The sequence below is a fragment of the Ochotona princeps genome, chromosome 10, assembly GCF_030435755.1.
Source record: "Ochotona princeps isolate mOchPri1 chromosome 10, mOchPri1.hap1, whole genome shotgun sequence".
In the NCBI taxonomy this organism is placed as follows: domain Eukaryota; kingdom Metazoa; phylum Chordata; class Mammalia; order Lagomorpha; family Ochotonidae; genus Ochotona; species Ochotona princeps.
This window is the reverse complement of record NC_080841.1, coordinates 19,541,056-19,568,812: the sequence shown is the minus strand read 5'-3', so window position 1 is coordinate 19,568,812 and position 27,757 is coordinate 19,541,056. Positions and strand designations below refer to the sequence as shown.

At 42.8% G+C, this 27,757-nt stretch overlaps 2 protein-coding genes across 2 annotated transcripts in view; one reads left to right on the top strand and one right to left on the bottom strand.

The window, feature by feature from the left end:
- Positions 1 to 27,757, top strand: part of LAMB3 (laminin subunit beta 3) — a 161,306-nt gene that overhangs the window by 51,802 nt on the left and 81,747 nt on the right. The gene's annotated exons all lie outside the window — the stretch shown is intronic.
- HSD11B1 (hydroxysteroid 11-beta dehydrogenase 1) lies at positions 75 to 27,635 on the bottom strand. Its single transcript, XM_012930156.2, has 6 exons — positions 26,813 to 27,635; positions 25,897 to 26,027; positions 25,099 to 25,210; positions 24,787 to 24,972; positions 3,219 to 3,362; positions 75 to 429 (listed from the first exon to the last, which is right to left on the bottom strand). The coding sequence occupies exons 1-6, from the start codon at positions 26,898 to 26,900 to the stop codon at positions 212 to 214; spliced, it is 879 nt and encodes a 292-aa protein (XP_012785610.1). The 5' UTR covers positions 26,901 to 27,635; the 3' UTR covers positions 75 to 211.

The following is a 27,757-nucleotide window of genomic DNA, read 5'->3' as shown; positions in this document are numbered from 1 at the left end:
CAAGGTGTCATGACATTTATTATAATTACATTTCCACTGTGCAAGTGTTAGAGGAAATCATTTCCATCGTGAGATGTGACCAATGACTTGCATGTCTCTGTGAGACAGTCTAGTTATCCCTCTGTGAAAATGCCTTCAAGGATAGAGCTCAGATAAATATTGGGCAAAACACTCCCAAGATCCCTCAGCATGCCCAAACTTAAGGGAGTTCCTAGTTGTCTAATAATTTGTTTAGATTAAGTCTCCTGGACTGGAGGAATTCCATAAACTGCCTCCCTGGGTTTCCCAGCAGGAGAGAGGTCCACTGTGGGGTGCCATAGTACATTTCATCTTGGCGTAGAGCTCCTCCTTTGATGATCTGCAGGGCACATTCCTCCTTTGGAGAGGCCTCCAGATTGAGTTTAGCAGAAACTGCCTTCATGGCTGTATCTGTAGAAGGACAAGGGAAGAGTGGTGTTATCCAAGGCTGATGGAGTCGACGTGACGGGAGGTCTGTCGACATGAGCTGCTGTTGGCCAATGCTTGCCCTGTATGCTTCATAAGCCCTATACAGAATTCCTGGAAACTAGGTAGCTTTACAGACTGTTGAGCAAAGACAGGTTGTAGTGTTCATAAGGGCCCAGCCTACTGTCCGGAGGTTGGTGGAAGCAATCATAGAAAATTAGTTGCTTCTCTCTTGGACACTTTGGTAGGAATGGAAGATACCTTGGTCAGAGTGGAAGTTGGTGGGGGAGGGAGGAATGCAGAATAAAGACATCAGTCACCTGATGAGCAAGTATCTGATGGGACACTTTAGGGTGCACAGCAGGGAGCGGTTTGGTACTGACTGACTTGAAAAGGGAGGAGAGACAGGGGGACGCTGGATCTTGCTCCCTTGTCAGCCTTGAGAACTTTCACTTAAGGAAATGTCTTATTCCCTTCTCTCTCCTTCCATGTTTTTATGGCCTTTTCGAGGAGAATCTCTCTCTCCATACTTTGATTACTTTATTGTCTCTTGTTGTGTAAGTATTAATTACTTTTTCTTTTCAAAGATTTATTTATTTAAATTGGAAAGACAGATTTACACAGAGACGGAGAGATAGATCTTCCATCTGCTGGTTCATTCCCCAAATGGCCAAAATGGTCAGAGCTGAATCATTCTGAAGCCAGGAGCTAGGAGCTTCTTTGTCTCCCACACGGGTGCAGGGTCTGAAGTCTTTGGGCCATCCTCTACTGCTTTCCCAGGCCACAAGCAGGGAGCTGGATGGGAAGTGGAGCAACTGGGACATGAATTGGTACCTATATGGGATTCTGGTGCTTGGAGCTAGAAGATCTGCCAATTAAGCCATTGTGTTGGACTCCAGTATTATTCAGTTACTTTTTTTTTTTTTTAAGATTTTTATTGTTATTGGAAAGCCGGATATACAGAGAGGAGGAGAGACAGAGAGGAAGATCTTCCATCCGATGTTTCACTCCCCAAGTGAGCCGCAACGGGCCGGTACGCGCCAATCCGATGCCGGGAACCAGGAACCTCCTCCGGGTCTCCCACGCGGGTGCAGGGTCCCAAAGCCTTGGGCCGTCCTCAACTGCTTTCCCAGGCCACAAGCAGGGAGCTGGACGGGAAGTGGAGCTGCCGGGATTAGAACCGGCGCCCACATGGGATCCCGGGGCCTTCAAGGCGAGGACCCCAGCCGCCAGGCCATGCCGCCGGGCCCTTATTCAGTTACTTTTGCAAAATGTTTATTTAATGGGGCTAGCACAGTGGTATAGCAGGCTAACGCACCATGCCGCCAGTATCCTATATGGGCCTGGTTCATGTCTTCACTGCCCTACTTATGATATAGCTCCCTTCTTGTGGCCCGGGAAAGCAGGAGAAGGTTGTTCAAGTCCTTGGGTCCCCTGCACCCATGTAGGAGACACAGAGGAAGCTCCTGCCTCCTGGCTTTAGATCAGCTCAGCTCTGGCCGTTGAGGCCATCTGCAGAGTATACCAGTGGATGGAAGACCTTTCTGTTCGTGTCTCCCTCTCTCTCTGTAAAATTTACTTTTCAAATAAAAATTAAAAATAAATTAAAAAATATATAAACACACAAACACACAGATGTATTTAAGGGGAGCGAGAAAGAGAGGCAGGAGTAGAGGGATGGAGGAAGAGAGAGAAGAGAATGAGTATGCTACCAGTCACTGGTTTACCACCCAAATACCTGGAATCACTGGGGACTGAAACCAGGAGCTGAGATCTCAATCCAGGCTTACCATGGGCATCAGGAACACTATTACTTGAACTGTCAATTCTATCTCCCAGTGTCTGCATTAGCAGGGGCTGGAGTCTAGAGCTGGAGAAGGAATTCTGATATGGGATGCAGGTGTTCTGATTGGCTCCTCAATAGGTGGGCCAAATGCTTGCCTCTCAATGGTTTTTTAAAAGGAAATTTCTTATGGTACCTACTCTATGTTTTGGATGAGTTTTTCTGTGGACTTAACAGATATTTGTGAAAATTATACAGAGTATACTTTATGTACACTTAACTCTACTTCCCCAAATTGTCACATCATACATAATGATTATACAGTAGATAAAAACCGATACAATATTATTAAACAAACTGAAGAGCTTGTTTTTTCCACTCATGTCTTTTTTATGCTCTGGATCTTAACTGGATTGCACTTAGTAGTAATTTCTTATTTTTCCTCCAATTTCTACAGTTCTTTATTTTCTTTTTTTCTTATGGCCTTGATACTTTAGTAGAGTGGTAATTAACTGTTTTTGTAGAATGTTCATCAGTTTTGAGTTTATCCCTGTCCTCTTATGATTGAGCTAAGGCTATGTATTCTCAGCAAGACTATCACAAAAAAAAAAATCATGTTGTATTCTTCTCAGTGTATTACATCAAAGAGTTCATGCTCTCAGTATGTCTTATTACTGGTGATGTCCTTAAGAAATATCAATATGTATTTGTCAAGGTTCATATAGAAAAATAATGGCCATGAATTGTCCATGAGGCCATAGATGCTCAGAGAAGGTTCATGCGATGAGTGTGGTGTCACTGAGCATACCTGGTGGTGAGAACTGGAAAGCAGAGTCAGCAGTGGTGACGGAAGGGCTTCATTGAATGACAGGCTCATCCTGATTCTCTGTGCATTCTGCCTGGGTCAAGGAACCCAGCACCCCTCTGTACCCACGATGCTAAGGCAGATAGTCCATCCACAGGCCATTTATTTCCAATGTGCTAACCTTACCTGTGTTTATGAGGCCAAGGACACAGAGAGTGACTGACACATTGACCTTGGCTATTGAGTGTTCCTTCCTGATAGCAGAGAAAAATCCATCCAGAGCAAACTTGCTTGCAGAATAGGGAGCAACCATGGGATGAGCCATTTTCCCTAAATAGTAAAGAAATATGTTACCAAGGTGATCCACTTCAGCTTTCAGTCTGTAGCTGACTTTGCAACCCCTTTAGGGTCCTCTTGCCCTTGGAATTTGTATATCCATCTGTGTTGGATTTCGAGAAGGAATTTCATGACAACATCAAAGGCATGTGATGTGGGTGGGCTTCAGGCCAACCTTCATTGAAGGGGCATTAGCTGGATTTTTAGTAAGCATGGTGAATAAACCGGAAAGCTGAACCATGTAATCCACAGCTTCAGGCTCTTCTATGTCTGACCCGAGAGAGCCAATAATTCAAGGGTTTGATGAGAGCACTTTACCCACTCAGTCTTTACTTCAGTCATGGAGAGGGTATGCTTAGTTTATTCACAAAGGCAATAGAACTGTCTCATCTTTGAAATTTTTGTATCCAAAATCTCTACCCACCCCATAACTACCTTTTTCAATGTTAATCAGCTTGATTAATTTCCACTGCAGTATTTTTGAGGCTATGTGGGCATTTTTCTTAAAGGATTGCCTATTCTTCATATCCTTCTCAAGAAAAGGATGTCAAAGTAGACCGAGACTACAATATTTGTAACCCTCGTTATAAAAACTACTTACAAACCCTTGTCTGCCAATTCTAGAATCTGGCTTGTTTTCAGCATTGATCTGTATTGATTGCATTTCATCTTGGGTAAGTACTACATCCCTTATTCCGGTGTGTATAGTAATTTTACATTGTATCCTGCACATTGTGAATGCTAATAGACTATGTAGCTTCCATCTTATTCCTCTAAAGAATATTGCTTTTTTTTTATAGTGGGCAATTAACTTGGGCAAAATTCTGTGTTTGCTGTTGTCAGCTGAAATCTCTGTTCAATTATTTAAATCCCAATTTGACTGCTTAATAACTGCACTGCCCATACTCAAGGGACAACCTGATTTGGGTGGAAATTTTATATGGAATTTTGAGCTCCCCCACTGTGGCTCTCTCCTCTCCAGCAACTTTCTCCCATCCTTTTACTTTCCACCTATATCGTAACCCTATCCCTTTCGTTCTAGCTCTTCAAGCTAGTAAGATGGCAGATTTTTATTCCAGATTGAAAACTGAGTAGGGCTGTCCTTAGGCATATGACTATAAAATTGTTTGGTTTCATCCTCTTCCATGTATTGACAACCCTCCAGTCTCTGTCTTGATATTCTCCACTTCTTTCAATGACTGTTTCCTACATCTTGTCAGAAGCTTACAGTTGTTGTCTTTCAAGATACCATTCTGCTGTCCCTGGATTGGCACCTCGGTGGTTCTAAGTGTAATATAGTTGTGTGTCAAATCAATGGACAAAGAATGACGTTTTCTATTCCATAAAGCTTCTAGGAAAGTTGATTAACTAATTGGAAAGAATTAAGTTAGCCTCTTGTTTTATATTATCTATCAAAGAAAACTCTAGATGGAAAATTATGACAGTATTGTTTACCCAATAACTATTTCTTCCTTATTTATAATAAAATGTGTTTTTGTATAGGCCCCTTGCTATAGTGGCCTTGTGATAGAGTTCTGGTGGATAACAAATCTAACACAGGAAATTTTCAGGAAAGACATGGATTTATGAATAAGGTGGGTGGATTTGGGTGGTATGCAGCTTTTATATTTTGGCTTTCCGCTTCCTTCCTGAATGAATTTCACATGTAACACGTAGACTATCAGGGATATCTTTAGATTTTTTAAATTGTTTTTTTATTTTTTAAAGATTTATTTATTATTTAAATAGGATTTAAAGATTTATTTATTATTTTGACAAGAAAAGCAGATCAGATTTACAGAGAGAAGGAGGAGGAGAGACAGAAAGATCTTTCCTCTGCTCGTTCACTCCCCAAATGACTGCAATGGCCAGAGCTGAGCCAATCTGATCCAAAACCAGGAGCTAGGAGCTTCTTTGTCTCCCACGTGGGTGCAGGGTCCGAAGTCTTTGGGCCATCCTCTACTGCTTTCCCAGGCCACAAGCAGGGAGCTGAATGGGAAATGGAACAGCTGGGACACAAGCTGGAGCCCATATGGGATCCTGGCACTTGCAAGGTGAGGATTTAGCCATTGAGCCATGGCACAGGGCCCCATAATATCTTTTATTAGTGTCTTAGGGCTCAGACAATGACCCAAGCAGGGCACGGGTCTTAGGACACATTGTTGATTGTTTACCCAGGATTTGATTTGCTTTGCTTATTATTTAACAGAACCCTGGTTCAACTCACATTATTATCTGTTATAAAGATTGTTAATGCTCATCAATATAAAGTTTCTTTAAAGCATTCATGAAAAATACATATTCAAAAATTTTCTTACACCAACATAAACTTTTGAAGTGTACTGATAAATCTTCTGCCCTTATCTTTTAGAAGCAGAATCTCTGATTTATTGCCGGTTTCAGAGTTATCTAGAATAAAACCTAGATTTCAGAGATTCCTTCAGCCAAATGTTGCCAGATGACTATGATGTGTCTAATGGGATGCGGGTAGAAGTGTTTCATATATCTTAAGGGGGTTTCCTTAAAGGGAATTACTCCTTCTTTCTTCTTGGTGCCTGAAGGTAGTTGTGATGGATGTGGCTCCAGAATTATTTGGATCACAAAGTAGGAGTCACGTATTGGTAATGGCAGAGAATTGAGTTAGAAAATGGAGACTGGATTGCCATATTAGCCTTCTACTGCCTACCTCCAGGGTTGATTTACATTTTAATTTGCTTGACCCACTGTCATTAGGTCTTCTGCATCTGAAAACTTAAATTAATTTTTACTAATAGTCCTGTTAAATTTTATGCAGCCAATGTATGTGTCAAAAGAAAGCTGATATCATCCCTAACTCTAGCGGTGAATATACACAATCTATTTAATTCTATTCTTCTTACTCATATTTGATATAGATGTCAGCATGTGGCCCATTTTGGACCAGTGAGACTTGAGATGTATTTTGTTGGCACTCCTTAGAAAATTTTTTGTTTTCCTGGATGAGTCTCTGAGAGTGATGTCCTCTTTCTTTTTGATGGACATTTCGGTGCATGGCTATGGGAGCTGGCATTACTACAGCTCTCCCTGTCAGCTTGAGGATGAAGCTGCATGTGGAAGAGAACAAGGGTAATAGAATCATGGGGAAACAGAGTGAATGCCAAGTCAACTATGAAGCCACCCTGTATCTGAACTTCAGTTATGTCAATAATTGCTTTTATTGTTTAAGCCAAAATAGGTCCAAATTTTCTATAAGAACAACATATTAGTTAAAAATATAAACCCAAGGGGCCCGGCGGCGTGGCCTAGCGGCTAAAGTCCTCGCCTTGAACGCCCCGGGATCCCATATGGGCGCCGGTTCTAATCCCGGCAGCTCCACTTCCCATCCAGCTCCCTGCTTGTGGCCTGGGAAAGCAGTTGAGGACGGCCCAGAGTACTGGGACCCTGCAGCCACGTGGGAGATCCGGAAGAGGTTCCTGGTTCCCGGCATCAGATTGGCGCGTACCGGCCTGTTGCGGCTCACTTGGGGAGTGAAACATCGGATGGAAGATCTTCCTCTCTGTCTCTCCTCCTCTCTGTATATCCAGCTTTCCAATAATAATAATAAAATCTTTAAAAAAATATATAAACCCAAGAGTTAGATGGCCCAATTGTGGATACCAAGTATGCTATTTGTTTTTTTTTAAAGTATGCTGTTTCAGAGCTGTAATATGTAGATAATAAATTAACAAGCTAACACAATCTGCCAGTACATAAAAAACACATAAAAAGTACTCAGGCAATGCTATTATTGTTAGTAGTATCAGTATTCAAGTTTAAGAGGAAAATGAGTTATTAAAAATCGTATCAGGAAAAATAGTTACTTTGGGAAAAGAAACATGCTACTCAACTTCAAATTAGAAAGTTCATGTGGAAAGTCAAATTATAAAAAAGATACGGGTGAATTTATGATCTTATGGTAAGAGACATTTTTAGACATATGAAATCAAAGGTATGCGCTATAAAGGGAAATGTAAATAGGATTGAATATATAAAATATGAGGAGCTGCAGTGCACTGGAAGTGTCTGTCGAACCCTTCCTACACACATCCCCTTTAGAAAGACTCCTTCTAGACCTACAGGATCAGCCTGGGATAGTCGATGGGCGCTTCCTGAAACCACGTCATGGCCTCTCTCTCAAGAAAGTGAAATTAGCAACACAAGGATCTGGCTGCTGAGGGATTTTGAACTTGATGGTCAGCTAAGCTAACTAGGGTAGTGGTTTCCAGGCGCAGAAGAGGTTCCGTCAACAGAGATGGGCATCCTGCAGGAATCAGCAGGCACATGTGGCAAATGTAATGGCCACAAAACTACAGCCAAAGAGCAACTAACATTTGGTTAGTCTTATGTGTCAGTCTGGAGTCCAAAGGCTGATACTTTTAAGCAGCAGTTAGGGTTCCCTTTACAGAAGGCCCCACTTTGATAGGAGTCACTTTCAGGAGCCACAAGGCGAATCAGCCCTGCCTGTGTTGGGGACGTTTCTCTATACTTTCATAGTCAAGCTCCAGACTGATCAATCTTCTTAGAAATAGATAAGATGAATCCCTCCTGGTCCCTTTGTATTAATGTCTGGGACTGATAAGACAGAGTACTATAGACTCGACAGCTTAAGAGAGCAGGATTGTACTGTCTCAGTTTTGCAGTTCAGAAGTGCAAAACCAAGGCACCAGCATGACTCCGGCAGAGAGGGCTTCCCGTGCTCTCCTGTATAGCTTCCTGTGTCAGCCAGCAGTCTGAGATGTTGTTGGCTTGGGGATGCATCAGTCCAATCACTCCATCTTCAACTCAACACCTCTGTGACACGTCATCATCTATCTGCCTGTGTCTTGTAGAAGACACTTGCCTTTAAGTGTAGGTGCTCTTGGATAATACAGGAGGATTCCATTTTGAGATCATAATTACATCTCTAAGAACTCTTGTATGTATAAGGTCATATCTACAGGTTGCAAGTGGACTATCTATTGGGGGCTACCTTTCAGCCCAGCACATGCCCTAAGGGATGATGAAGATGTCGAGTGTGGACTTTGATGTGTTTGTGCAGGTGGCCACAGAGATTTAGAAGCACTGGAGTATGTGAAGCCACAGGTGGAACTGCTACCGCAGTGATTTTTGTGCTGTTCACGGAGCACACTGCATCCAATTCCTATCCTGAACTCTGCCTTATAGGTTAGACTCAAGGCACAAAGGAAAACTTCAAGTGATTTTCAGGAGACACACAAAGAAAGATGACAGAAAAGAGAATGGGAAAGAGGAAGCAGAAGAAGAGAGATGGGGAGGAGCCAGGAATGGCAGAAGACTTCTTGAAAAAGGCACAATGTAAATGTATGATTTAAAATCCTTAAAAGCCATAGAAAGAAGTACTAAATAGACTAGAGACAAAGAAACCGAAACATTCTTAGCCTTTATTGTGAACGCTACACATGAGGCACAATGTGACACAACTATCTAAGGCTACAATTGTCACTGGCATTCATTAAACCATATTTCATCTCTTAAATGTCATGACCTGTCATTGATCTGAAAACGTTTAAATCAATACTTCTCAGATTTATTGTTTATGAGGACCATGCATGGAACGTGTTAGCCTGCAGTTTTAAGCCTGTTCCCCACCTTTCCACTTCATCAAGATTCTTCTAGTGTTTGCTATGCAGTAAGTGCAGTATTGAAAGGCTCAGAAAGAGTGATTTTAGCCATACACCATGTTTATGGTGGGCTTTGGGGGTTGGTGTGGGGAGCAGGTAAAGTGGTGGCTGAAGCCTATTCAACCTCATCTAGGAACCCCTGAAGAAACAGGGTGGAGGTCCCACAGTAACAGCTGGGTGAGGTGTGGTAGAAATATCATTGCTGCAGTTGTTTTAAATGACCAAACTAGGACTAAATGGGAAAATGTTGCTTTCCTCGGGTCCTTCTCCATTCTCCCTAAAATAACAACCTGAAGTGCTAAGTGTACTCTCCAGGGAAATTCCATTAGTAACACCTGCCATGTCACAAGGAGGACTATTAGTGTCCCAGACAGGGCCTGCCAAGAATGCATAAGGCACCCTGCAGAAGAGTCAGATTGGAGCATTCTCCAGAGGATCAGAAGGCACCCATGAACTCTGACGGCGTGCCAGGGCCAGAGGAAACCCAGCTGTATTAGCTGAGTTCTGGCCAAAAAGTACTTCCCTACCCTTGTCTTTTCTTCCCCCCATTATTCCTTTCGTATTATCCATGAGTGAGGAGGTGGTGGGGACAGAAGGAAAGGCTGAACACTGGCTCTTTCCTATCCCAGCTTCCCTACCAATGGTAGGTTCCAGCTTGAAACAGGGAGAAGTTTGGGTTAAAGTTAAATGACTGGACATTTTTAGAAAATGAGATGCTTGTTGAGGCTGGAGTTCATTAGAGGACTCTTTATTATTCTAGAATGACCAGAAAAGTTTTGCCACCTGCCTGCCCTAGCTCACATTCAGGTTCAGGAAAAGCCGCCTGTAGAACAGGTTTGAACAAGGGGAGGGATGAAAATGTCTTGTTGTTTTCTGATTGTCCCCTGCAAGATCCATTTGTTCAACTGTCAGTTAAAACAACAACAACAGTAAAAACTGTGCCGGAATCTGAGCTTTGTTAAATAAAAATCAATAAGTAAATAAATAGGCTGTTCTAAAATGCATGAGGCCATCTAGAACATGTGGGGGATAAGAAGGAACCAATGCTCTTGCTCTTGAGAGGAAAGGAGTCATCATGGCAGAAGAGGCTTGTGGCTGCTAGATTTCTCTTTAGACTACAAAGGACTAAAGCTACAGGAAACCCATTTTCTGAAGTAAAATGTGGGACATGGAGCCTGACAAGTTTGGGTGCAGACGTGGTGATAAATGGGACAGAATGTTTGCAATTAGCTCTGTCCCAGAAACGCTGGGACTAAGCCACTGTAGAAACAGCAAGAGCCGGAGAGCTGGCAGAGAGGCTGTGCGCCGAGGCTTGTTAGCTGTGCAGAAGAGTCAAAGGGAGGCCTTGATGCTTTTGTTCATCCTCTCTCTACCCTCCATCTTCAACTGCCTTGCTGAAATTTTGAAATGATTTCCATTTCAAAGGCGGATTTTAAACTGCTCTAATTGAATGCTCAGAAGAAAGTGCACAGGATTGAAAAGCTTTGGTTCCTGCTGCCATCAAACTTAGCCTCCCCACCCCCCACGGGCAAACGAGCCACATCCTCTATTGAGCTAGGCCTAATTTGAGGTTCACTACGCCTTAGTGGTTTCAAGGCTGGAAACCTTTCCTGAATCCTGACCCCTTCCCCTCACTTTGAGTCTTCCTAAAACTGCTCATTTGGGACCCTCCTAGTCTAAATTCTGTAGTTGTTGCGGTTGAGTCTAATTCTGAAGCCATCTCCAGCCATCTTCTTCAGGATCTGAAGACCAAAGATCTGATCATTAATTTTGAGACAGCCACAGTCCAGTGATACATATCAAAGCAGTGGAGCTGATGGGACTGTTGAGGGAGCATGTGTTAAAAGACAAGAGAAAGGGGGTTTAGGATTAAAGAATCTGGAGGAAACCACCAGGGAAGGTTGGGAAGATGAAGGGGTAGACAGAGCTGCCAAAAAGCCTAGGAGAATGTTTTGGCTGATGACAAGGCAGAAAGTATGGTGTTGAAACAATCCACAATGCTGCATATTGACTGGCCTGAGCATTTCTGCACAGCTACCTGTGTGATAGGATGTGAAATGTATTCTTATTTTCTTATAGTATCAGTACATCTAAGGTCAAAGTAAACAACAGATTATGAAGAGCCCCTACTGTGGAAGGGTGGGCACAAACCAGTTGTACCAGCACTGCCCCATCCAACTGCAAGAGCTGTGCCTGTCCCCGTGTTCCTCCCGCTAAGGCACAACAGAAACAGTGGCATCCTTGTGATCTGGAGTCACAGAGAGGGACTTCAAGAACACTGTTTGGAGAACTTTCCAAGTGTCCCCTGTAATTTGGGTGCTGGATTTGACTCATATCTGAGATTCCAAAGACAGGACTGATGGAAAAATCTGGAACTGAAGAGGAGCTGAAATGAAAGTAGTGGGCTGTGGGGACGCATTGCTCACACCAAAGGAAGCACAGGGAAGAGGAATAGATGTGGTGGTGTTTCCTGCACAGGATCTCTGTAGAACTCGTGAGAAACCCTCTCTGCCCCCAGTTCCTGTTCGTATTTCCAAGTCAGTAGACTCCTAGGATAGGATTTTTCCCCCCTTGGAAATAATTTCAAGCTCAATGGAAAAGTTTTCAGATGAGTACATAGATCTAGTTAGTTTGTTGAGCCAACTGCTATCATTGAGTTCATTGTAGGTTTCTTGTTCCATGCCCCCATGTTAGTCAGCTTTTGTCACTATAACAAAATACCTGTGGCAACTAACTTTTTAAGCAGATCTATTTTCGCTCATAAATTCTGTAGATTCACAGCCCAAGATTGGCATCCGCATTAGTTGGACATTCAATAAGGGGTTCTGGCTGCCAGAATTGTAGAGCAAGAGGTACAAAAAATCATGTGGAAAGGGCAAGTACACATGTCTGTATCTGTGGTTTCTTATAAAGCCAGCAGGATTTAATCAGGGGGACTCCAACTGCTAAATCTGATCCATTGGCCTCTCAAGGCTCAACCTCCAAACATGAAAATGGTCCTCTTAGTACAATGGTCTAAGCCTTTAACACAAGGACTTTTGGGGGACATTCAACATGCAAACTAGTACACGAACCATAGCATTTTCAAATGCTGGGATGTTCATTTCTACCACATAGGGACATTTTTTCTCCATAGCCACAATGCAGCCACGAACACAAGGGAAGTCATTTGAAATTTTTAGGGCTGCCATAACAAATCATGGCAAGTTGGAACACTTAAGCAACAGAAATTTAGTGTTTCTCAGTTCTGGGTCCCAGAAGTCTAAAATCAAGGTGTTGGTCAGGACAGGCTCCATCCAGATCCTCCAGGGAGAATCCTTTCTTGTTGTCAAGATGATCGAGCCTCCTTTCGCTCTGTCATCCCACTCTCCTATGCTTTCCCCAGCCTTCACTACTCTCCCTCTGTCTGTGTCGTCTCTTCTCCTTTAAGGCTACCTGTCTCTGGATTTGGAGCTCACCTGAAAAATCTAGGATTATCTCCTCTCAATATTTTTAACGTAATTAAATCTGCAAATATTTTTTTTTTTTCAGTTAAGGTCACATCCACATATTCAGGCAGTTAGGATGTCATCATCGCAGGAGTCCTCATTCATGTATCATGGGTAATAGGGTATTTTCATGATATCTAATCCACAAAGCTATTGAATAATGGGCCAAAGATCACATTGCATTTAATTGGCACAATTAGTGAGTCTCAATCAATTTGGAATGAGTTTCCCAATCCTTTTATAACTTTCATGACCTTGACACTGTTAGAGTCTGTAATTTTGCATGAGCTGATATGCTGGGTCTGGTTAATACTGGCTTATGAGAAGTAATTGTTAAATGTTCCTGAATTTTGCAAGCAAATTGACATCATGTGGATTTGGCCACTACGGGAGTAAGTGGTGCAAGTCAAGGTTTTGATTTGTCCTTTCTGGAGCACTGGTTGTTAAATATTTATCAGCAAACTTGAAGAATGTCCTTCTGTTTGGATTTGTCTCTTGTTTTCTTGGGTTTCTTCTGAGGTTATGCATTTAGGGCAAGATAACAGAAGGAACTGACTTCTTCCCACCACCTCTGATCAGGTGGTATCTGATCTCAGTTTACTAGTGGCTGGCCTTTATCATTTGAATTAGGTGGGATATCTCAGGTTTATTCATTGTAAAACTAATCTTTCCACCCTCCCTCCCCCCGCCTTGTAACCAAGTTTTTGTAGCAGGGTACATTTTTTTTTCCAAGCTACTTTAAGTAGTTTTAAAGCTCAGGGCATTAAGTACATTCATGTTGTTGTGCAGTCATCACCACCACCCGATATCTTGAGACTCCTTTTCATTTTGGAAAATTGAACTCCAGAACCCATTGGACAAGCACTCTTCATTCTTTTCTCTCTCTGGCATCTGACATCCACCCTTATGCTTTCTATCAATTTTTATTTCTTTCAATATTTCATATTAGTGGGGTCACACAGGATTTCCTTCCTTTTAAGACTAATATTCCCCTGGGCCCGGCGGCGTGGCCTAGCAGCTGAAGTCCTCGCCTTGAATGCGCCAGGATCCCATATGGGCGCCGATTCTAATCCCGGCAGCTCCACTTCCCATCCAGCTCCCTGCTTGTGGCCTGGGAAAGCAGTCGAGGGTGGCCCAAAGCTTTGGGACCCTGCACCCAGTGGGAGACCCGGAAGAGGTTCCTGGTTCCCAGCTTCAGATCTGCGTAGCACCGGCCGTTGTGCTCACTTGGGGAATCATCGGACGGGGGATCTTCCCCTCTGTCTCTCCTCCTCTTTGTATATCTGACTTTCCAATTAAAAATAAATAAATAAATCTTAAAAAAAAAAAAAAAGGACTAATATTCCCGGCCCAGCGGAGTGGCCTAGTGGCTAAGTCCTCGCCTTGAACACACCGCCCCAGGATCCCATATGGGTGCCGGTTCTAATCCTGGCAGCTCCACTTCCCATCCAGCTCCCTGCTTATGGCCTGGGAGGGCAGTCGAGGACGGCCCAATGCATTGGGGCCCTGCACCCGCGTGGGAGACCCGGAAGAGGTTACAGGTTCCCGGCTTCGGATCAGTGCAGCACCGGTCATTGAAGTCACTTGGGGAGTGAATCATCGGACAGAAGATCTTCCTCTCTGTCTCTCCTCCTCTCTGTATATCTGACTTTGTAGTGAAAATAAATAAATCTTAAAAAAAAAAAAGACTAGCATTCCATTGTCTCCAAGCCTTATTTTGCTTATTCAGTCATTAATCAATGGCTATTTGAATGACTTTCATGTTTTCCCTATTATGATCAATGCTACAATAGACATGGGTGTACACACCCACCTTTGAAGCCCTGCTTTTGATTCTTTTGCCTATATTCTGAGATATTAAATATCTGGGTCATATGGTAACTAAATTTTTAATATTTTGAGGAACTGCTATATAATTTTTGCACAACAGTCATACCATTTGACATTAGTACACACAGATTTTCATTTCTCTATATCCTGGCTAACACTTTTTTTTTGTTATTTTTTTCTCTGTGTGTCTGACTTTATAATAATGTCTGTGCTATAGGTATGAGTTAGGTACCCATAGTTTTGATTTGGGTTCCCTAATGATTAGTGTTGTTGCATTTTTTTCATGTACTTCTCAACCGTTTGTATATTTTCTCTGGAGAACAGCCCTTTGCCTGTTTTTTGTTGAAGTTTTGAATTTGTTCTTTTGGTGTTGAGTAGGGTGGTACTTTGCAATGATAAGTTTACAAATGCATTGTTTCTCATTCCATTTTTACTTATTAATTCTGATGCTTCCCGGCTAAATTATTACCAAGATAATTGCCAAGAGATGATTTTCTAATTTGATTATTTTAATATTTACTCTGTGGCTTTTCAGTATATGCCAAAGCCTTCTTTGCTTCTTATCCATGTTTTTTAAAATCATCATGAACTTGTAGTTTCTTATTGTTCAATAGGTTCTAAACTATTATTACTATTCATTATTTTAATACTTCAATTATTTCAGATTTGGCTAGTGGGAACCCTTTCAAACTTGCCTCTGAGTCCTAATGTGTGCCTCTTATTCTCTGAGCAGGTATTTCCTTATTAATAAAACAGGATTTTCAGACTTAAACTTGTCTTGCCTCTGCATAGGACCAGCCATTTCTGCAAGCAGCATATGTTCCTTCTGGTAAAGAATTATATTAGAAAACAGAATCTGGTGCTAAGTGTGCTTCTAGTTTCTCTTAGCAGACAGAGGGATTGCATTCATGTAAACATAGATACACACATATTTCTGTATCTGTCCATGTGTATTAAAAACTATTAACTCATACCTCTTATTACAATGCCAGACCACAGGGTTCCTGGTGATTTTCTCCTGTTTTATGTCTGTGATTTTGACAGTGAGAACTGGTTTCCATTATTCTCAGTATAAATTATGTAATTGATTACTGACTTTTATAAATGATCACTCCTCTTTTGCCTTTTTTATGCCCCCTTCTTATCCTGTCTGGAACCTGATGTCCAGTGCCAGACCACATGAATGTCCTTTTGACCTCATTTTGCACCGCTTGCAGAAGACACCATCACCTCCCTATGTTCTGACATTGTGGGTCAAGTGCTGCATGGTCACCCTCTTGGGCCCAATTTGGCTCTGTAACTCTGCTCTGGGCTACAACTACCACCACTGCCTCTTGCAAGAATTCTCTACTCATCTTACTCAGTGTTGGATAAACCAACTAGGTTGCCAGTGTGGCTCCATGACCCCAACCTGCCCCATTCTGTTCAAGTTTGACAACCTGTGTTGTCAACTCCCTCCTCCATAGAGATGTCCACTCTGCTTATCTGCTAGGAATGGCTTTTGGATTGAATTATGCACAATGTCCCATAATTCATGTCCCTCCCCATAAAGAAGTGACTGACCCCAAGGGCCTATGGTTCTGATGTGAAAGCCTACAGACAGACAGAAGAAAACATGGAGGGAAAATTTGGCTGCGTGTCTCCATTGCAGTCTAAGGAAAGACATGAAACCAAAAAGCAAGCTATCTTAACATTTAGTCACCCAGGAAGAACGTGGTGATTATTTTCCAAATTTGCTAGCTCTGGGGAGACTGAGATGAATGAACACTATACCTTTCTTAAGGACGGCATAGCCTAGTCACTGCAGATAAAATGCTTTATTTCATCAGTTTAAAAAGGCACGCAGTTACAAGACACATCATTATTTTGTGTACCAAGAAACAAGAAAAAAGCTTGCCAATAGAACATGATTCTTATCCATTGGAATTTTTATTTCATACTTGTTCAAAATGTTCCTTTAGGCTTATGTTGACATAATGTTCTCTGTTGTCCTAAATCATACATTATTTCTGTACAATCTTAATATGATTTTTTCAAATGGAGCAATTTTTCTCACTATTGAAATAGCATCCCTTACTGGGAACTATTCTTTAAAATAGTATTTTCCAAGCCACTGATATCCTATTTTTTTAAGTTTTTTTTTTAAAGATTTATTTATTTTATTACAGTCAGATGTACAGAGGAGGAGGAGAGACAGAGAGGAAGATCTTCCGTCCAATGATTCACTCCCCAAGTGAGCTGCAACGGCCAGTGCTGTGCCGATCCGAAGCCAGGAACCAGGAACCTCTTCCGGGTCTCCCACGCAGGTGCAGTGTCCCAATGCATTGGGCCACCCTCGACTGCTTTCCCAGGCCACAAGCAGGGAGCTGGATGGGAAGTGGAGCTGCCGGGATTAGAACCGGCACCCATATGGGATCCTGGGGCGTTAAAGGCGAGGACTTTAGCTGCTAGGCCACGCCGCCGGGCCCTTGGCATAAGTTTTTAAAAAAAACATGACACATTAGACAGGTTACTTTGAACCCATAAAGCGTGTAACCCAGGGGAAGTGATGACAATAGGAATAGCAGTGGTCAAATTTGCTTGCAAAGATAATGACAGTTATGCCACAATTGCTACCTGGCTTGTAGTGATGGTAATATGCAGTAGAGATAAGACGCATCTCCCTTTCAGTGTTGTTAAATATGAGTAAATGTGGTTTCTAGAATCAATGAAGCACAACATCACAACCCTGCTACCTTCCTTTGGTCTTACTCCGTACTCACAGAGTGTTGCAGTCACTAATTTGGATATACTAGGCAGTTAGCTGTGGCAGTTATTTAATGGTTTAAAAATAAAAATCCTAAAAAATAAAATAAAGATAAAAATCCTGACTGACAGAAGTAATTTTCAGGGATGATGATCCAAAAGAGACACAGATACCACAAATGTGTCTTCTGTGGTCTATGCTGCTTCGAGCCTACCCTGGCCCTGCCTGTGGCCTGAGCTGATCAGACCTGACTCTGTGATTGTAGATTTCCAGGCTGGTCATTAGGACTGACTTTGAGGGACTGACTTAAAAAAAATCCAACTGGACCAATTAGATAACTTTCATTTTGAGGAGGGTCTGGAGTGGGGAGATCCAGTGACCACAATGGTCAGCAAAGAGGCATAAATAAAAAAATAGATTGAGAGTTGTTACGCTGAAAAGAGAAGTGTATCATTCAGGTTGGACAAGACACCAGATGAAGCAGATGCTGGTAGAGAGAGGAGGAAGGGGAGCAGTTGTGCTGAGAGGCCACACGGAGAGGCGCTGGGATAGACCCACCCATTTTATGGAGCCTTCTCAACTGCAGTTCCCTTAAGGCCAGCTGAGACAGATGTGCCGCAAGTGGGTGGGTGAATTGGTATCCCCTCTGAAATAACACTATATAAATACTGCTCAACCACAGTGATCTACTTACAGAGTATAGGAAAAGACTAATTTTCTATTGCTAGAATTACATGCAAGTTCCTGAGCTAGACAATTTATGAGAAAATATTAAATAATAAAAAACTCCCAGAATAAGAATGACTGTTCATATTCTTATATTTAACCAGGTTTTAACTTCTAACTGATGGTGATGGTTGATTTGGGGCACATGTCAGTTGACTGATATCATTGTCGGTAAGTTAATAGAGATCACAGACCCATCAAAAATATTATGGTCAATGTTCTTTTGTACATACATTTGAATTGAACTGATGACTATTCTGTGATAGATTCCTAAAATCACAAATGCCAAACGAAGTGACAGGAATACTTGTAAGAGAATTATAATGTATTGCTAATTGCTTTAGACCAAAACTGCGAAGCAAAAGAACTGTAACTTTTAAATTAATCAAGAAAGCTACTTAACATAAAGATATATATCTGCTCCCACCAGGAGCATATGAAAGTGCCTTTCACACATGTGCTTTGCTGAGTCACAACAAATGATAATTTTGTAGGCAAACCAAAACCAAACCAGTGAATCAACCAACCAACCAGCCCTCAAACAGCAGCCTCCACTCTGCGATGTTTACTTGTAATCTGAATGTATTTACTTAACTGGTGAGACTGAGAGCACCCTGTGTCCTACTAAAGTCGACTATCTGGAGAAGAGCTTTTGTTTATTTTTTTTGGTCATTGTTATAGAACCTGTCCGTTACTTACTATTTAAAAGTTTACTCTAAAAAAAATTCCATACCGGGCCCAGCGGAGTGGCCTAGTGGCTAAAGTCCTCGCCTTGAAAGCCCCGGGATCCCATATGGGTCCCGGTTCTAATCCCGGCAGCTCCACTTCCCATCCAGCTCCCTGCTTGTGGCCTGGGAAAGCAGTCGAGGGTGGCCCAATGCATTGGGACACTGCACCCGCGTGGGAGACCCGGAAGAGGTTCCTGGTTCCTGGCTTCGGATCGGCGCGCATTGGCCCGTTGCACCTCACTTGGGGAGTGAATCATTGGACGGAAGATCTTCCTCTCTGTCTCTCCTCCTCCTCTGTACATCTGGCTGTAATAAAATGAATAAATCTTTAAAAAAAAATTCCATACCAAGATCATCATGCAAAGAACAGTTCAGAAATATATGAAATGAAAGGTAAAAGGCTCTGTCTTACACATGATATACATTTTTTTCACATTGAAATATATGGTTTTTATAGTCAGTGTATACAGCAACGTACGCCGTATTTTAGTATCATTTCGGAACTTGTCCCTAGGAATAGACATTGAAATACTTCTTATCCTTTCATGACTGCAAAAAATGGAATGCTGGCTCTGTGACGGCATGTTGCCTTGGGCTTTTGGCCCTGGCTCATGGGCCTGGCATCTCCAAGAGAACTGGGTTCCATGTAGAGCCTTAATAAATATTTTTTGAGTGAATGACTATATTTATCCTGTTGTTATTTAAAATATTTCCTATTTTGCATATTTTTATATGTCTAGTCCTTTATTTTGTATTTTGTCTAAAGCAATTTTGCAATATATATATTGACGGTCTTGAAATATTACCATCATTTCACCAAGTCTAGTGCTAAGAATCTATTAAGGAACTAATTAGTCATCAACTTAATCAGATCTAGGTGCAAGAACATTTATTATAGGATTTTTTAATAATGGCAAAAAATAATGAAATAATGTAAATGGCTGCCAGTGGGAAAGTAATTAATTTATTGTATCTATATCAATATCCATAGATCTGGGTAAAAAGTGTCAAGTATACTACTAGGATTAGATCTAGATCACAGAACCAAGAGCTACTTTTATTTCCAGCTTTATATTTTCCTTCATTTCCCAATTTGTGTGTGTGTGTGTATAAATTTATATAATGGAAACACTGAAAAATTATAGGGAGATTTTTCCATTATGAGAAATTTGCTTCAGAAATAATAGGCCTCTTGCTCTGCTTCTTGCTTGTGAAAATAACGTTCTCTGCACAGTATACTGCTCTTGCACATTTTCTTGTTCAGAAATACAGGAGCCAAATTGGAAACTTGAACCGGGCATCTAGGTTGAATCTAAACTGAGCATATCTGTCGTCTTTTCTTAAAAACTAGTTTTCTATTTGCATATTTTTGCAAGTGGAGTGTACAGGGTGCAAGCCTCCTGGGATTCCTTGGAGAGTGAACCTAAGGACAAAATTGGTGACAGACCCTTGCTGTTGTCACCAGAATGGCCCTTGAATGTACCCTCTGGCCTAGCAGCCATGACTACTCGCATGAGCAGCAAGTATTGGGGCAAGAATTTGTCATGCAAAGCACTACATTGTCCTCACCCTGCAAGAAATCTCAGTTTTTTCACTTGCTAACATCTTCTAACCCCGTCTTTTGGGGCAGATACAGCATTGAGCTAGACACGTTCAGCAGATTCCACTCCACAGATTTTGCCCCAATATAATCAACATTGAGTCACCATGACCCCTTGGATTTTTATGACTTTGTTGTTGCTTCTTACTTTGATTTTCCTCTTGGAGCTGTTCCAGGCCGTAAAGGTGGTACAGACACAGGTCTGCACACTGCCGACCTTCCCTCCACGGTCCATCCAAACCTGCAGTCATTCCTACCTTCCACCCCTTATGTGAAGGAACTTCAGAAAGTTCATGACAATATGGAATTAAAAGATTCATTTGAAGACAAAAAAATCTAGAGATCCATGTGTAGTTTTTTTCCTAATACACATTTTGGAGAACTTCATGTATTCTCATGCATATAAGCTTCTCCTCACCATGGAAACCTAAAACCCTATTTCTGATGTAATTGGACTTAAGAGTTAAAGAGGCCACTTTTCTTAGAACAATTAGAATGACTGGATACTTGGCCCTTTTCCACATTGATTCTGAGGCTCCCTTACCTCCTAACACACCATTGCTTCAACAAACCATGGCATATCCATACCATGAAGACTTAGCTTTCAGGAGTTGGTATGCCAGGACTGAGGGCAGGAATGAGTTGAACAGCTGTGTATTATTTATGCAACAAAGCATTGTGGAGATACATAATTGAAAAACCTGCTTTTTCTCCTTCTTTGTAATGTTGACTACTTGAAACAGGTTTAGACCACACAGGCAGCTCTCCACTGACAAATAGTTTAAGACCCAACAAAGTGACTTCATTTGTTGATTGGAGTTTTCCTACAAAATCACTGTCTTTTGAGATACTGGCCCCTAGCTAAGTCAACACAGTATGCCTGAAACATTGCACATTTCTGTTTTTAAAAATGCTATCAAGGGATGCTGCACATGAGTAAGCCAGAATATAAATACATTTGAATAAGACAGAAGTCTGCTGAAAGTTCATCTTTTTAAAAGAAGATTTGCTTGGAGAAGAGTGACTAAGGTAACAGGATATTGAGGGACCTCCCGAAGACAGGTCTGGGTATTCAGAGGTTATTGGCAAGGTGCTTCATTCCTTTTGATAAGTTTTCACTTTGGATAAGGAAACTCAGTCTTCTGTATTATGTCTAATTTCATCTTAAACCATGTGTTCCACTTTGCTTAATACAGAAGTCTTATCTGTCTGCTTATATTTCTCTAGTGTGTTTAGAATCTGTGTTAATAATCAGCAGTGAAACCAAAGTGAGAAGCAAGGGAGGCGTTGGGGCTTCAGGAGGAAACTCGTAAACAAGCAGTAGGTAAAGGCAGGGAGGAAGCACTGCCAGGGCTCGGGTGAGTCCTGAACAGGCAGGAGTTTTGAGAGGGGAAAGGAGCAGGGTGTGAAAGGACCTGAGGCTGGGGTGGAGAGAGCTCTGCTCTGGCTGTTGGGTGTGTAATTGATGGGACACACCACAGTCCAGGGGTCCACAAAGTCCAGGGGCTTGACATGGGCAACAACCTTACTTTTCTAGAGTTGAACCTAAGATGACCCATCTAATGGCAGACAAACTTTTTCCAGATGTTTTCAAATGTTCTCGGCCTAATCCAGTGATTTTTTTTCCAGTCAAATCCAAGTATTAATGTCTCTGTTTTGGTTTCCTTCTCAAATACCGACTAGGCATTCTCTTTCCTTTCTTTTTTTTCCTACCCTGTGGTCCCCTGTGCTCACTACAGGAAAGAAGGGGGTTGCTTTCATGATGGATTTTGGATGAAAGTGAGTCTGGGGTGTGTATGTGTGTTTTGGGGGGATACCAGTGTGGGGCTGTCTTTAGGGCAGCCTCCTCTGGTCTTCTATGTTTCCTGACAAGAGTGATGTGGGAGACACTGTGTGTTGTTTGCCCAGACTACTGTCTTGTGTACCAATAAAACTGGGTTTTAGTGGGACATACGTCCACTTTGAACCAAGCACACTCTCAAAGCCAGCAGTGGTGGGAGAGAAGTATACGGACTTGAGGTTGCATCTTTCTCTTCCCATTCACTCCTGCTAGAATTCACACACAACAGTGAGCTACTGAGGAATGTGTAGATGAAGACAGGGCTTCTGAGATGAAAGTTTGCTGCCTAGCTTGGGGGGAGGGGGGATGTCAGGGGAGGGAGACTGGATTGCTTAACCCAAGCTGTTGCAAGAAAAGTAAGTCTAGATTTGCATAAGCCATTGTAAATTTGTATCTTTTAAAAATATGTATAGTAACTAAACTTTCATTCAAACAAGCCTGTGGTTGGAAGAGAGGAAGCTAATCCGTATAACTGGGTATTACATGTACAAGGAATTTGTTCAGTAGGTACCCAGAAAGTGTTGCATGGTGGATGGAAGCAAACAGGCAACAGTTCCAGAAGCAGCCCTACTGCCCATGTTAATGTTACAGAGGTAGCTAAGCCTGTGCCTGGCGTGATGGCTCAGTGGCTAAATCCTCACCTTGCATGCACCAGGATCCCATAGGGGCTCTGGTTCATGTCCCAGCTACTCCATTTCCACCCAGCTCCCACTTGTAGCCTGGGAAAGCAGTGGAGGATGGCCCAAGGCCTTGGAACCCTGCATCCATGTGGGAGACTAGAAGAAGATCCTGGCTCCTGGCTTTGGTTTGACTCAGCTCCAGCTGTTGCGTCTACTTGGGAAATAAACCAGCAGACGGAAGATCTCTTTCTCTCCTCCTTGTAAATCTGCTTTCCAATAAAAATAAATACATTTATATTAAAAAAAAGAGGTAGCTAAGCCCTTAAAAATCACATGAAAGATAAAAGATATCCATGTAATACCATGCCTGGAAATGTACTGGGTACAAAAAAATTGCTTGTCACTGTAATTTAATAAATAACTTAGTGTACTCTCAAATATTTAAAACTCCATTGCAATACTGTTTGGCTAGCATTAAGATCTATTTGATGTTTTGCATACCATGTTTGTGGAATTGATTGTTAAGGAGGAAGGAATAATGTGTTTACTGACTCCTTAAAAGAGAATATGGAACAGAGAATATTCTTCAGTTAGGGAGAGAAGGCAGTGTACTTTGCAGGTATATTTTGCAAGTTTATAATCATACTTTAAAGCAGAAAAACAAAATAAAACAAAACGTTAACTCCTGGCAATACAAAAAATAGATATGAAGGAGCCAACTGAAATTAAATGACAAAATGTCACTGTGTAGGTGTGGAGATACACAAACACGGAGGACAGCACAATTTCAGCAAGCCCTGGCACCTCTAAGAAATTATTTTTTTTTTCTTCTGAGCACATTGAGACTTTGTGTGCATTAAACTGCACATTAAACTGGCCACCAAAGGTGAAAGGCATCCTTTGCCGGGAGTAAATGTAGTATCGAGTCAACTGACTCATTAAAGTCACCTAGGTGGTGACTGACAGGAGGGTTTTGGCCAATGGCCTGGGAGGGCTGGGGATGGGCCCAACACTCTCACATTCAGTATGCGCCTGGAGGCGCTCCCTTGCTTTCAGCACCAAGAGCTCTGGAGAGGGGTGGGGAGGCTGTGCTGCCTGGGAGGCACAGGGATGCATATCAATCATGGGTTTGGTGGGTAGCACCAACGCTGCCCCTTTCTCTGGCTGTGCAGGCCTTTCCTGAGCTGCAAAGGAGAGCTCTTCACAGCACAGATAGTAGTGTTTGTTTCAATAAGAACTAGCACTTGTGAAAGTGATTTGTCTTTACTTTGCCGAGACATATTCGGACACAGTTGCTGGGAACTTCCAGCCAGCCATGTTTTTCTAAGGGACTAACCAACCAGGGCATGTGGAGCCTACACCCATGAGGAAAAGGACCTAGGGGGTCCCCCAAGCTGGAAACTTGTTTTTCATGGGTGATAGCTTATGAGCTCGCTGTGATTCCAAACACTGGGGGCCCACAGAGACTGCTTCATGAACATGTCTCAGTACACATTTCCTCCCTTTCTGGCTGGTTGCTCAAATCAGTCCTTTAATGTAGCCGAGTTCAGATTTGCGAGACTACCCTCAATATTGGCAGTTCTATTAATTTATTTTTGTTGTTGTTCATTTGGTGTACCTTGGCTCATGTACTAGATGCCTGTAGGTTTTTAAAGTGTGTCTTTGCATTGTCTAACTTCACTGACCTATGGCTGTTGGTCATAGACTAAGCAAAATCTTTTTACTCTATTGTTTCCAGGTCTGTCCCTTAGGATCAGGATGGGTCATCCCTCCAACTGCCTCTTGATGGTTTCTCACTTGTATATCGGCAAACCACTAGCCTTCCAGTGGACTCTCTGAACTTCCTTTATTTGTCTATTACTTTCAGGAATTTTCTTGCTCAGCCACCATGCTAATCTCTCTTTTTTTATGGTCCCATAAGTTCTTAACAATGCCCCTTTTACTCAGCAAGCATGCCCTCCCTCAAGATTGAGCTTATGTACCCCACCCAGTTTCTTGTGAGTGTACCTGCCTGCCCATGTCTCTATGCAAGCGACTAATCAGCTTTAGCTCAATGTCACTGTGAGCGTCTCAAGTTTGCATCTGTATTGTCTTTCTTTTCTGCTTGGAAATTGAGAGCAATTCCTGTTCCCTACCGAGTTTAGCACTGTCCCTTGCCTTGATTTTGCCCCTGTCCCACTCACCAGCTATCGAGGAGACGACTACAATGCTTCCATTGCTCTGCTTCAGCATGGGCAGGGCGGCCACACTCAGGACCACGTAACTGAGAAAGTTGACCTCCATGATTTGGCGCACTTGGTAAATATCATTATTAAAAAATGCGAAAGGAGAGCTGGTGATGTGGTTGAGAATGAGCATGTCCAGTCCTCCTGCAAGAGATGGCTGAGTTGAGAGAAACCCTCTGGGCTCAGTAACATCCCCCCTTTCCCTCCCGAAAGCTCTCCATTGACCACCTAAGACATGTCCAGAGGACAAGCAGGGACAAGCAGCCTTACCCATGAGCTTTCCTGCTTTGGCAACGAATTGCTCCGCGAAGGTCATGTCCTCCATGCTGCCAGCAATGTAGTGGGCCGAGGCTGCGCCAAGCTTCTGGCAGTGGGATACCACCTGCAGGGCCGTAAAGGAAATGGTGTCAGTCTTGGGTGCAGACTTTTCAGGAACTATCTCTGAGGTAATGGGGCCTTATAGGAGAGGTTACTCTTGACTTTGTTTTGATAAAAATGAGGTGTGTATGTGTGTGTGTGTGTGTGTGATTCTAAATGCAGTGCTCATGATTGTCAGTCCTTGCCTGGGACACTGCCGTGGGATTCAAGTCCATAATTTACACTAATGGTGTTCTATGAAACATTTGTTTTTAAATGTATTGTAGGTATGAAGAGCTGCTTTCTGTGTGGGTAGTTCTAGGTTTATAAGTGTTTGTGTACCTTGCTGTCTGTGAGTGTATGAGCAGGCCTGGCCTGAGAGTCTGCACGGGTAGGAAAATACATGAAAAAGTGTTAGAATTTCCTTTTCTGAATGTTTTGCTGTGGACCTGTGCATTCATGCGTGTATGGTGTAAATGATTAGACTTGTCTATGAGCTCACTCATATGGCTTCATAACTCTGGCCAGATAGCGTATATTTTCATTCTTGTAGAAGTCTGCATGTTGGGAACTGGCATGAGAGTGCATAGTTTAGCATCCAGGTGTGCTTCCGTGTGTGGATGAGCTAGCTTCTGTGCATGGTTTTGAGTTTGTACAGAACACGTCGGGGTGTGTGAGGGTGATGTGTGTCTGTGGGCATGGAACCCTCACCTCCTGTAGAGTTTCTTCTGACCTCGCTGTCACCACCACGTGGGCTCCCATCTTCGCCAGATGAAAAGCTATCTCTCTTCCGATTCCTTTGCTGGCCCCTGTGACAATCACTTTCTTTCCTTGGAGCATCTCTGGGGAACCCCAAAAGGAAGTGAGGACCACAGCCAACCTGGCAGCACCACTGCTTCTCCCTCTCTCAGCAGCCAGCCCTGTCTCCACTTCCAGCACCCACAGGGACGCGTCCAGCTCAGTTTGTCTCAAGCTGCGCAGATCACCAAAGAGGCAATTTGAGTCTTTCAGCAACAGGCTCTGAAGTGGAGGCGTGGCCTGGTCATGCACAGCCAGGCCCCCCTGCTAGCATTCCTGCAAACCTCCGTGCACAGAGACGATGGGACCAAGCCAGCAAAGTCACGGTTCAGCCGAAACACAGTTCCAAATAGTTCTGGACTCCTCTAATTTTGCTCAATTGATTAAACACACACACACACACAACAGCCAGAATCTTAGGGATTCCAGGAATTTTCCCTGGCTTCTCCTTAGTCATCCACTCCAGAGTCCACTTCTGCCTCCCACTGTTCGGGCTCCCATTGAGCCTAAGGATCTGGCTGAGTTGTGAATTTGGATATTACCCTCAGTTTGAGGTAGAAGATTTGAAATAGCTTTCCACGAAAGGTGTCAAATATAGCAAGACTTATTTGGCTAGTTTGTGGCTGCACCATGGTTACCCCTCCCCACATCCCTCTGGGGGCCATGGCCTGTGACTGGAGGACACAGAGATATAACCCACCTCATGGTTCCCTCCTCTCTCTCTCTCTCTCTTTTTTTTTTTTTTTCCAACAAATTTAGGAACACTGTAGCAAGCACCCTGGTGCTTTTTAACCTATTCCTCCAAAACAAGACACACAGAGGTGCTTACCTGGTCTGAATTCCTCATCTGCAGAATAGTAGCAGTAGGCCAAGAAGAGCCCCAGAAGAGGGAGGAGATATTTTTTCATAAAAGCCATCAGACAGGGACCTGGCCCGAAGAGCCCTGCAGGACACACAGAGAGAACCTACAGAGCTTTCCTACAACCTTCTAGGCAGGCAGCAGCCTCTGAATTGTGACATCAGGGACGGGGAAGGCTGGAGTAGTCTTAGGCAGTGCTAGCCAGTTTCCCTGTCAGAGCAGCGATTGGCTTTGGGTGGGATCCCATTCGTCCCTGGCAGCCTGCGTGGTGGATTTCATAATGGACAATGTTTACTCCATTTCATTGAGCAAGAGGAGACTTCCAGATGGCCAAGCTCATGACTGTACAGGACTGGATTCCTGAGAGTCCCGAGCCTGGGCCCATCTCCCTCTCAACACCCTTTACGCCAGGATCAATGGCCTTTCAGAAGTAGTTTGTCCAAGGCAGGGAGCGAGGAGTGTGTGTGCGGCTTCTGGGGGAAATGTGAGTAATAGTGAACAGAGCCAAACTGAAGCCAGATCTCACTCTCGGCCCTGCCCCCCAGTCGGAAGCAATTAAAAATAACAGTACAAAACAGCAAAATAAGCTCAAGGGAAAAGAAAAAAGTTCACATCTTGAAAAAAAATAAAAGCAAACCAGCCTTAGGAGCCCCACACTCAAGTTCAACGAAAAACTATTGCAATATCAAAGAGAAATTGCAAGCCAGCCAGAACCCAGATGGCGGGAAAACCAAGACTGGTTCAAGACTCTCGGGCAAGTATAACAGAACATATTCCCTTATTAATTTAACAGAGAATAAAGAAGAAATAACGAGTACCCCAAAAAGGCACAAAGCCACTAAACTGGGCCTTGCAAATGTAGAGGCATATGAAACATAGAGAAGATACTAGGAAGAGATCTGGCACGAAAGAAAA